This window comes from Poecilia latipinna, unplaced genomic scaffold, assembly GCF_001443285.1.
Source record: "Poecilia latipinna isolate Pla-1442-1.1 unplaced genomic scaffold, P_latipinna-1.0 Scaffold134, whole genome shotgun sequence".
NCBI lineage: Eukaryota > Metazoa > Chordata > Actinopteri > Cyprinodontiformes > Poeciliidae > Poecilia > Poecilia latipinna.
The window spans coordinates 384,076-396,491 of record NW_015112750.1 but is presented as its reverse complement, the minus strand read 5'-3'; the positions used below and the strand labels follow the sequence as shown (position 1 = coordinate 396,491).

Sequence of the window (12,416 nt, the reverse complement as noted above, 5' to 3'; positions counted from 1 at the left end):
AATCAAACAGTTTTGACTACTGAAGCCCAGAAATGTTCATGTTTTGTTTTAGTAAATTTCCAACTTTTCAAACTCAAATATGTCCGAGTTTTGTTCCCCTTGAAAATGTCTGCGATTAATCTCAAATTTTCAGAAATTTTCTAGAATGTTTTTTTACTTTTCACACAGAAACTTCCTATTTTTTCTTATAAGATAACAAAATTTGAGTTTTTGGCAGCTTTTTTTTATTTTACAAGCTCAGAAACTTCCTATTTTTTCTTATAAGATCACAAAATTTGAGTTTTTGCCAGCATTTCTTTGATTTTACAAGCTCAGAAATTTCCTTGGTTTTTCTTGAAAATTTCTAAGATTAATCTAAATATTTCTGAGTTTTCTGGCAGAAATTTACTCTTTCTTTTTATCTACCATAGTCCTAATTCACACCTGAGTCATATTGAACCAAAAAATAAAAACGGGTTGGGCACAAACAGTTCATTAAACCAGAGGCACTATTGTACATTTATAGCAAATAGAAATTAACTGTGTTGAAAATAAATATTTGTGTCGAAGTTTACATTTTAAGAACATTTTAATTTGTTTGTTAAAAACATTTAAAGGGCAGCCACACTTTGAACACCCCTGATTTAGAACACGGTATCAATCTACATCTCATTGTTTGTCCTAACGGCTTGCCATACTGCGGCTCGCGAAAGCGAGGGTGTGCGCGCGAGAAGACGCGGCTGCGGGCGCACGAGAGCGAGGAGGGGGGAGAAGAGAGTGAGAGTGGGGGAGAGAGAAAGAGTGAACGACAGGGAAGCGTGGGAGAGAGAGCCACGACCGTGTGGGGCGACTGCGTGGGCGGCTGAGGGACGGAGGACACGGTAAATATAAAACATTACATTTTCAGCCCGTCACAAGTTAGCAACGGCCGACTCCTAACGTAATAGCTCGCGCGCTCCGGAGCCGAACCGTTGGTTAGCAAATGATGTGAAGACGGGGAGATTCGTACACAGGGCGAGTGAACTTGAAGAGGTTTTTTTTTTCTTTACGATGAGAGCAGCCTCAAAGCAACCGGGCGATCTCGTTACTGACGTTAAAGATGTCCGGTGCGCAGCCCCTCTCTCCCTCCGCCTCTTCGTGTAACGTTAAACCGGAGCGCTCCGTCCTCAGCGGCCAGCAGATGCAGACAGACACATCGGTGCGAGGAACTGTGCGCGGAAGCTAGCGGGGAGTACCGGGAGCGCGCCTGTCCGGGGTTAACGGGTGCATTCGGTGTGAAACGCGGCCCCGTGTGTGTGTGTGTGTGTGCGGGTTTTTTTTCGTACCTGACCTACTAATGGTGATCGTCTCTACTCACTAAGACACGTGTCTGTGACCGGCTGCCCGCCCTGCGCAAAGCCCCGCCGGGATTAGTCCCGTTTTTAAAAGGTTGTCCGGTAAAGGCCGCCTGAGGTCGCTCCCAATATTAATTGTCATAAAGCTGTCCGCTCGTCAAAGTAGCAGAAACTACTATCACCGTACTTCCACAGTGGACTTTTAAAATAAAAGCCAAGTGAGTTTACCAAGTTTTCTACAGCAATACTCAGTTCAATTTCTTCTGTGCTCTTAATAACAGTTTATTACGTTTGTTTATATGTGTAACAACCATAGTTGTAACGTAACTACTTACATTTACTCATCTACATTCCCTTGAGTAACTTTTTTGAAAACAAAAAACTTTTAGGAATATTTGTAACATGCTGAGTAGTTTTACTTTTACTTGAATAATTTCTTTATTACCTATCTCTACTCTTGAGTGAAATTTTGGGGTTCTCTAACTACTGAATGAAAAACAAATGTTTTAAGACAAAGACACACACCCTCAGTTTTTGTTAAAGTTTCATAGGTTTTATATTTAAAGAAACTGATTTGGAAAAAACATTTTGTTTGCCTGATTCTGTTATTTTTTGTTACTTTTATGAATTATTGTCCTTCTGGTCCTTAAAATACCAAAATTTCCACTTAACTTTATATTTTGGTCCGTCTGATGATGTAGTTTTTTAAGTATTAAATGATTGATAATTTGATAAGCTACTCAAATTATTTTGGTTAAAAGTCTACTCAATACTTGAGTATTGAGTAGACTTTTAAAAGTCTACTCAATACTTGAGTAGACTTTTAGTGCTACTCTTACTTGAATGCAATTTTTGGGTACTCTACCCACCTCTCGAACCAATATACTTAAATGCTAAACAGTTGGATTTTAAATGTGCTAATAATAGCAGAAAGGACATGTCTTCAGAGCTCCAAACAGAAACAAGAGAACAAAAAGTACTCTATAAGTAAAGAGCAAAAGAATGTGTCCTGACAAAAATGAGGCTACATAAAGTGTCCAAGTAACAAGATCAGTGCAACAGATTAAAACAAGTCAATAGAAAGTGCCATTATATCTATCTATCTATCTATCTATCTATATATATATATATATATATATATATATATATATATAAAATCCTCCCACATGAAATGCAGTACAAAAAGTTTCCCTTGTTACAAAATTGATAATATAAGTTGCCATCTTTATATCAGTTTCCTCTGGCATTACTTTCAGATCAAATTCTGGATTTTTGCCAGCAAACTCCATTGTGCTGCATTTTAGGCAATATAATGTTTATTTTTTTATTTATAAAAGGAATTTAATTATTTGCATGTTTTACATATTTCTAATATATCAAAACGGTTTAAATGAAAAATCTACAGAATGTGCCATTTTCTTTTTATCTGATTAATTGCCAAAGTTATCAACAGATTAATCGATTACTAAAATTATATAATCTACCTCAGATTAGGCTTCAATTCATCAGATTTATTTATGTGTTTTATATTTTAAAGTTTATGTCAATCTTTGATTCTTCCATGTTGTGAATCATCTCTGGCCCCCATTTTGCCCTCTTTAGAAACCGCCTGGATACACCCCTGCTTAGCAGTCTTAAGGAGGGATTTAATATAAACAATAGTATTAAACTCAGGCATTGATACACTTTTAAGCATTTTCAATAAATTATAACTCACTTTATCATTCTCATTAGTAAATTATTAATTCAATGCTCCACAGTCTGTCTGGCTCAGATGCGGTGCAGTGAAGTGTGTTTTGATGTGAAGTCATTTAATTTTAGCAGGAAGGTAATTTACCTTAACACGATTTGTTTGGATTGTTTCAATGTAATGACTATTTATTATTCTTGCTAGGCTTGTCACAATAACACATTTTGCTAGATGATAAATTGTACCAGAAATTATTGCAAATTTTGAGATCAGTTCACATAGTCTATTAATAATAATGGCAAAAGATAAACCCCCCCGCCAATTTAAAAAGAATATTTAACACTGGAACTGGAAAACATTTTAGATATCCAAAATAAACAAACAAAACAACTGAAATAACAATAATTAAAATGGATTCTAAAGTTTCAGTATTCAAAATTTATATTTAATAATTCAGTTTAGACAGGGAAAACAGGCAAAAGTGGCAGGTAATGCAAACTAACTACTTTGTACTTTGTGTCAAGTATTTACATCTCTAACGACTGTAGTCCAAATGGAAATGATCGCGCTAATTTTTATTTATAATGTCAATTAGACAGTGACTAACTGTCTAAATGACTTATTGATGATCTTTGTAATTGAAATAAAGGTTGACTAATGTTTTATATGTTAAACAGTGAAATTAGGGTAATTTTGTTGGTAATTTTTCTTTTGTTGTCAGACCAGTCAGGTGTATATGGTGTGTTTGAGAGATTTCAAAACATAAACTTTTGTTGTATTTTAGTAGAATACTATCACAAGACATTAATAACAGCAATACATTTTGTATGTGAGAATGCATGTTTTTGTTTAGTTTTTAGTGCAAATATCTTAGTCCAGTAGAAATCAGACAAAACTAACTTACAAGTAGCTTTTCAGCAAGAAATAAGAGTTTGTTTTAAGTCAGTAATTATTTAATATTCATGAAAAAAGTATTACCTCCTTTGGCAGATAATTTCACTTATAATGGGAAAAACATTTTGTAATAAGTGAAGTAATCTGACAATGGAACTAGCACATTTTCCTCAATATTTTGGAAATATTTACTTAAAACAAGTTCCTACATCATGCTGAAAAGTTCCATTTCAGTTAGTTTCGTCTTATTTCAAGTGGACTCAGATATTTGCATTACAAACTAGACCCAGAAATACTTGGTAAAATTCAGTTTTGTAGTTTGTTTTTATCTCCAAAGTGATGCTAGAAAAGTTTGAAAGCTTATTTCAAAAATGCTTGAAAAATGCTTGAATTTTACTTTGGGAAAAGTGTACAAACCCTGGAAAGAGATTATCATGGAAGTGTACTGGAAGTGTAGGAAATGTCTGCTTTTATTGTGAAAAACAACAGACTTTCCTGTTTTGTGCCTCCTCGACTGTCACCACCTTTACATACCACTGAAGGTTTTTCTCTGCTCAACTATTTCTCCTCCTCCCACCAGCGAGCGCAGGCTTCTGCCTGGGCCTCTGACTATGGTCTAATTTAAACCACTGCCGTCATGAAGCTTGAAACAATTCAAATTAGTGAATAGTAACTTGCTCTGAAAGCACAAGGTGTGTGCCTGTGACCTAAATACTCCAAAGTTGGAGGAGTTACTTTGGCCAGCTGCCTGGAGCTCGTACAGGGAGCTCCAGGAGTGTTGGGATGGATTATGTACAATCTTTCTGTGGAAAGTTTCCACCCTCCTGTCTTTTTTTGGCAGCTGTAGCTTGTCTTTACAGTAGGGGGATGTAAGGCCATACTGTACAATGCAACGTGAGCACAGCCAGACTCATTGCTCTGGTTTTCTGTTAGGAACAGATAAGCAGCACATTTGACTCCCGCTTTGAGTTTATTTATACGTTCATCATCATGCGACACCTTTAATACTCGGTTTTAATGTAGATATTTGGGAAATAAGTTAATTATAAATGGCTCACTTTAAGCTGCAGCAGCATAAAATCTAAACATTTTGGAAGGACGACTTTTATAAATCTGATAAAAAGTGAATTTCACAGAATGGACATTCACTCATTTTATGTTTTTAGTACGTAATCTGTTTTATTAATGCAGTTCTGATCTTGGTCTTTCAGTTGAATGTTAAAGATGTTTTGTTTGGACTATTCTCCACCCTGCCGGGTGGACAACCTGGTCTGGACATTCATCCATCCATCTGTTTATCCATCCACGTATCCAACCATGTTCATCCATCCATTTATTCAAATATGAATTCATTCATCTAAATATCTGTCCAACCATCCATCTGTTCATCCAGCCATCCAAATATCCTTTCATCCATTCATTCATTCATCAATCCATCCACCCATGTATTCAAATATATGTTCTTTCTTCCATTTATCTATCTTTCTATCCATCCAAGTATCTGTTCATCCTTTCATCCATTCGAGTATCTGTTCATGTGTCATCCATCCATCCATACATAGATACAGTTCAATGTCATTTCTACCTTCATACTTGTACATGTTTAAAAAGAGTAATGAAATATCTGGATAATTTGGATCTGGGACAGTGATTTCCACACGATAAACGTGGAGGAACCCAGTTTCCTTCCCCTCAGCCAAATATGAAGTCAGATGGTGGTACAGATAACCAAGCAGGTGATAAACTCCTTTTTTCCCTCTTTTTGAGAGTTTTCAGACTGAAAGAAACAGAATTGCTGGTTTCTGTTTTTACATACATGGCTGATTTGCAATAAGGCTGCAGGTGAAACGGCTGATAAAAAATACCTTAAATGGTTCCTGCCAGCCAAAAGTCTGTCAAAAATACATGTCAGTGAGTCTGTTTCATACACAAATCAGATTAACTGTAAAAACAACCAAAGCTGCTCTTTCATCCCCTTCTTATTTTCATCGCTTCATTCACAAACTTCCAAAAACAAAAGTCAAAATCATTCACTTGTTCTCAGATAAAAGGAGGAGGCTTTTATTTTATTGGTAACTGGACACCCATGGGTTCTTACTGCTGTTTTGCCCAGTAAATGAGAGTTTTTCATAGCCACATCAGTCTCTCTGACAGCTGTGATGACAGCTACTCTCACTATTAGTTTCTCTAGAGAACACCTGTGGGTGTTTTTGCCATTTTCAGCTAAGAGTTTGGATGTTTCTTTTTGCTCCTGTCCATCAACTGTAATTCACAGGGGCAAACATGTAACTGATGCGCAGACGTGGCTTCCAGGTTTTGGCGTCTGTGTTTGCTTGTGTGCATCGGAGGGAATTGTGGCTTGAACTGGTCATGAAAGGAGACAGTGACGTGCTTGAATGGAGATTGACACTTTACTCACATTACCTTGTTTGTTTTTTTCTTTTTCTCTCCTTCAGGAGAGGGTAAGGCCAGAAAGAAAGAGAGACCTTCAACCCACCGACAGATTGAATGAAGCTGCACCTGGAGTTTCTGAAGACCCTCTCCATGTTCTGATCTGCTCGGTGTTTCTTCTTAAGAAAGTTGGTGTCACAGAGCCGCTTCCTGCCATGCCGTCCAACAGTCCTGCCGCCGCCGAGCCGCCTCAGACGCCAGAGAATGACACTTCCAACGACTTGGTGAGACTAACATGCTGCTCTTATTAGCTAAATGGACAAAAAGATGCTCTGTGACGCTTTGTCTGCCAAATAGTGCTGTATTTTTTATGACAAATACTTGAATTTTAGTTAATGATTGTAATGGTGAGCTTAAGGCTGATCGATAAATCAGTTTGATTCATTGAATTGTTTGCTTTTGGAAAATATGGATTTTTTTTCACCAACACACTCTTTGGGTAGTTCAGCGTGATGTCATTGCGCCCAAGGCGGCCATCTTGTTTCACAAGTGTGTTTTGCAGCTTCTGCTTATTTGGACTTTGAATTCAAGTCAGATCTGTGATGGAATATCAGGGCCAGCCTAAGACTTTTTTTTAATTAAAGGAAAGTCGTAATATTAGGAGAATAAAGTAGTAATTTTATGAGAACAGTACGACAGTGTTAGGGCCATGCAAATAAAAAATAAAAATTGCGAGGATAAAGTTGTACAAAAATAAAGTTGGAATAATATGAGAATAAAGTCATAATATTAGGAAAATAGAGTTGTAACAACACTTTTTTCTCATTATAATACAACTTTATTGTTGTATTAATTCAACTTTATTCTTCTATTATTTTGACTTTATTGTCATACAACTTTATTTGTAATTTATTTATTTATTTTCATTTTCTTAGAGTGGTGCTAAAGCTCTGTTGTAGAACTCCAACGCAAAAAATAAAAAAAAAAATTAAGTGAGGAATGTTGAGCATCTTGTGAAGTTATACTTTGGTATTTGTTTTACAGATAATAATTAATGGAAAGACTTAAATATTTAACACGTTAAAATTATTACCAGAACAACTTTTATTTCGTAATTTTAAGACGTTTTTCCTGGTAAAATTATGTCTTTGTGCTAATACTATGACTATATTCTTCTGAATAATAAAAACTTGTTGCCTGACTGTAATACTCCTTCGTTCAGCTCAGAGAAGGGGTGACTGAAATAAAAGCTACTATTTAAATATATGTGTATTTTTAAAGAAAGCAAGAAAAAAATTGATTAAAGTTCAAAATTAGATCTAGTATGATAAAAAAATAACATTTATTTTTAAGCCATATCACCCACCCCTAACTATATCCAATCTTATGATAATGTTGCACCTTGTCCTAATGCTGTACCATTATTTTCAATGCTTCTTTTCTTATATGTAGAGGTGCAGGACGTCTGCTGCTATTTTTGCAGCTTTGGTTAATGTTACACTGGTCACGTCTCTTACTACAGCTGTCATTAACACTGCTGCTCTCCGTTAAGGATCTTGTGTCAGCCAAGAAACACAAAAGAGCCTGGCAGGCAAATGAGAGTTTGTAATAATTAAACCTGGAGTTATTTATTTACATTCTCTGCAGACCGTTTTGCTTTCCACATCCTTTGCAACATGTGGTAGACATGAGGAACTTTATTTTTTTTTCCCTCTTTCTTTTACACATATGAGCACGTAAATGTTAGCACGCAGTCCGACAGGTGAAAAATGGTTTCTTTCACTTGCACCCCCGAAGCTCTGGGCGGTCCTCATAAATCAGGGAGAAGTTTGAAGTTCATTCTATACAACAGCCACATAAAGAGCTGTCTCTCTCGTTTACTTCCATGTTCTCACGCTGGCCGAGAGCCAAAGCAAAGTTTCCCTTATAGAGCTGTTTCTTTTAAACTTCCTGAGATCTCTAACAAAGACTCGAGGAAAGCCCAGAGACAAACCAGGGGAAGCTGCTGCGACAGCGATGTGGGAAATTCATGAAGATCCACATCTGACTCCGATGGTGACATAAAAAAACATCTTTGTGGGACCAGAAAATAACCATTTTGCTTATGTTTAAGTTACTTTAATCTTGTATTTTGTGTTTGGTTTTAAGTATACTGCAAAAAAACAATAGTTTACCAAGTATTTTAGTGTAAATAAATATCTTAGTAAACTTGAAATGACAAAATTAACTTGTAAGACAAAGCAGCTTGTTTTAAGTCACAAAATTTTTTATATTAATGAAAAAGTACTACTTCCACTTGCAGATTATTTAACTTAAAACAAGATATTTTCCCATGTTATAAGTGAAATAATCTGCCAGTCCACCCAGTACTTTAAACAAGCTCCAATTTCTTGCTGAAAACCTTCTTGTTAGTTAGTTTTGTCTTACTAGATATTTCCTCTAGAGATTAGATAAGATTTTGAATGTTTGCAGTGTACAGCTTAAAGAACATGTATTTGCTTTCCTAAATTAAGTAATTTGAAGTTTAAACTTCATAATCATAGTATTTTCAGCTTGGATTAATTAATAAATCCCAGCAAACCTTAAACCTTTCCAATTTATCTTTGCTATATGTTTTCTGTCTGTCCGCCAGCTCTAGTAATCGTATATATTACAAGCTACTAACAGACTTTGATGGCTGTCAGCAGACTTGCCTTGGGGGTTGCAATTATATGAAACTGATCATGTGGAAAAACATTCTTCATCCTGTCTCCAAGTCCTTGAAGCTGCAATCTGGAATATTGCATCAATTCTGTTGTGTAAAGATTCACGGGTTGCTTCGTAGCTAAAATCCAGATAAACTGTGTTTGTATTTTGTTGTAATGATTGATTCATAAGACTGTGATGAACTGGAACAGTAGATTCACAGTAAAACACAAAGAGAATCCAGATGAGAATGGAGATGTAGGAAACAAGGCCACAGGAAAGACAAGAGAGAGATTGATCGGAGGACAAGGAGGTTGGGGAAAGAGGACAGGCTGTCTGCTGCTGATGGGATCCTCCTCTGCCTCCTCTGGTTTGCAGTCTGGTTGCCTAGAAACTGCCTAAAATAACCTGCCGGGAGACAGAAATAGACCAAAGATATACAGCCAGAATGGTCATTGTTGGTTTCTCAGTCTGTTGGCATACTTTTTAGAGCCCTAGCTGGAGGTTTTTCAGTTTTTTTTCTCTACAAGCTTATATTTGACTTGATTTGATAACATTTTCCAGCACAACATTGTGCTGCATATTGCTAAAATGTGAGTAAATATGCCGTTGAGTGTGCATCGTGACACTGGCATATGCACAGCACCAGGCAGACAGGCATGGAGCCATTAGTCGTTTTAGCCGGTTGCTAAGCTGGTCGTCAACGAAGTGACATCACAGTGTTTAGTCAGCACCGCGACCCTGCCGGAGACAGTTGCTAAGCAGTTTCTGCACCGTAGCAACCACACCATTGTCACCATATGATGCCCTTTGTCCAGAGGCTTTAATGAGAGGTCTGTAGAAAAATACTCCAGAATGATGGAACCAAAACTGCCGGACATGAACTGTATTTTAAGGCATTTTCTTTGCAGCTTAAAAAAAAAAAAAAAAAACAATACAGCTTCCACTTTTCAGTGTAAATGGAAAATAAATAGTTTGCAGTTAATCTGTAAATACCTTATAAATAAGAAATAAAGGCTTATGCACTACCAGTTTCTTGCCAAATCTGTTTAGCTACATATTTTATCCAAAGTAACTTAATCTGAAATGTTTAATTTTGCAACTGTAGGCGAAAGTTAGATGAGGGCAGATTTGGTTCACTATTTGGCAAGAAACAAGTCAGTTTTGTCTCTTTCTCTTCCTTAACTCTGATTTAAATAAAAAACAAAATGTAATGATTAATTAATCAAAATTAACATTAATCATAATTAGTTAATTATGATTAATTAATCATAATTTTGATTAATTAATCAAAATTATGATTTTAATCATAATTAAAATCTCAAAACATACAAGTTTTGAGATTTTGTGTGATGGGCCACAGAGTCATGCATACTTATAAAATGAATGGTTTACATAAAAAAATAATTAAGTGAATATGTGGTGCATAAGATTTTTTCATATTTGTGACCAAAGAGTATTTAAACTTAACACAGGAAAGGGTGTGTACGTATGACAGGATGCAACAAGACTGAAAATGATTGTAGTAAGTATGCCGGGCCAGTCGGTGGCGCTGTGATGCTGACCGAGAACGGCACAAAAAGCACCAAACTTCGCCATGTTTATTCGCGAGAATGACACACATGTGGGATAGAGAGAGAGAGAGACGGATTTTCGATTTCGACTCACGAAATTGAAACTCCTGCATTTTGAGATATATCCACTCTGAAACCCGGTTTAAAAAATTTTCGTTTCTGCTCTCAAAAGATGCCAAATCCGTGTGGAAGCACAGCCTAAACTACCAAAACCTTTTGTGGATTCACCTAAAATCACCTCGGACGGGGTCTTAAACACAAACCTTCATTCTTCATAATTTTCCAGTTTGTTGCTAAATCTGCTCTTATTCTTCACATCTAGGGCCGCCTTTTCCACCTCAACGCTGGAGTCAGCTAATGTTTTTCTCTGGTCTTCTCATATAGTCTGTGCCTGAGGCAGAGACGCATATAATGAGCTGTCAGATCTATATGAAAATATGCAATAAAATCCACATAGGAGCCAAACTCCTGTTGGCCTAAAACACTCACAGAAGTGGCACACATCATCTCCAGCTTGATGGCATTTAATTACAGTTTGACTGCTTAACTTAAGGTAGAGCAGGTGCAGCTTGTTTTATTTGGCTCTTTTTCTTGTTCTCTTGGGTCTGGTAAAAACATTGCTCACACTCCTGTTCCTACTGAACCAGGCGGATGAAAGACAGAACATGTGGACTAAATTGGATTTTGATCCACAGTATGTTGCACACTAAAATCACTTTTTCTTGAGGGAAACCAGTTTTACGGCGGTAGAGAAGAAGGCTTTGTTGGCTGATTGTAAATGTGGAAATATTTTTTTTGCAATTAAGTAAGTAGGTGACAAACAGTCAGTGACAGAATTTTAGCGAAACTCATTTTTTAAATCATAGGAGATTATTAAAACCACTACCATGCAAATGGTTTCAAAATAGAGATGCAAATCTTTCAGTGTCACAAACCAAATTTTCCATTGAAACAGTTTAGAGATTCTGTTTAAATTCTAAGTGACACTGTGAACAAATACATTTATCGAAAACAATTCTATAAGGTTCCACACTTTATTAAAACAAAAAATAAGTTTGTGCATAAAATTTTGCAACTTGAATTCCAGTATACGGTTAGCTTATCTGTAGGCCTGCCGCGATAAACGATAAATCAATTAATCACACGATAAATTAAACCTATCGACCTTATTTTAATTATCGGCTTTATCATCTCTTCCTGTCTTTTTCTCTTTCTGTTGATGACACTGAATGAAAAAAGGCTGAACTCCGGTGCTCTTCCTTAGTGTAATGTCCAGCACACACTACACGAGTTGTTGGCGGACTGTCGGCGCATTTTCAAAACCTGACAGAAAACCTGGGTATAATGGTTCGATCGGGTTCGTAGTGCCCTGTGGTGTCCAGCAACATGGGCACAAAGTAATGGCTACAAGTCCAGGTAACTAATTTTAAAAACAGGCATTAAACGATGCTTTACTAGAATCTACCTGTGATGCACGTGGCTAGAGTCAGCGTAGTCCTGACTGAATGAAAATCATTATAACCTATTTATGTCACATTAACGAAGAACAGCTGAAAACTTACCAGGTTTATCAACTGCGGTAGCAATTTGGCTCCAACTCCTCTCCTTGTCATTTCTATATTCTTTGCACGAAATAAATAAATAAATAAATATTAATGTTGTTTCCACATATCATCTCTGATGTCCGCTGGACTTCAGGTTGTGCTGTGTCAGCTGTTTGGGATTTCCCTCCGTAATTTCCCCTCAGAAAGCAGGAGGAGAATCCCGCTTTCTGATTGGCTACCTGTAACATTCAACAGGCTGCATTGACGTAGCCCAATGCAGCCTGTTGAATGCTGAATCGGGGGAAATCCCTGATTTAGTCGGGGG

At 36.7% G+C, this 12,416-nt stretch overlaps 1 protein-coding gene across 6 annotated transcripts in view; it reads left to right on the top strand.

The window, feature by feature from the left end:
* Nucleotides 1–383: 383 nt before the first annotated feature.
* Nucleotides 384–12,416, top strand: part of LOC106945224 (DNA (cytosine-5)-methyltransferase 3A-like) — a 55,390-nt gene continuing 43,357 nt past the window's right edge. For 2 of the 6 annotated variants that reach the window (XM_015028772.1, XM_015028769.1), the window contains exons 1-2: nt 387–860; nt 6,354–6,572. In XM_015028772.1, the coding sequence (XP_014884258.1) occupies nt 6,504–6,572 (69 nt within the window). In that variant the 5' untranslated portion in view covers nt 387–860; nt 6,354–6,503. The other 4 variants (XM_015028768.1, XM_015028766.1, XM_015028770.1 and 1 more) reach the window with 4 other exon arrangements.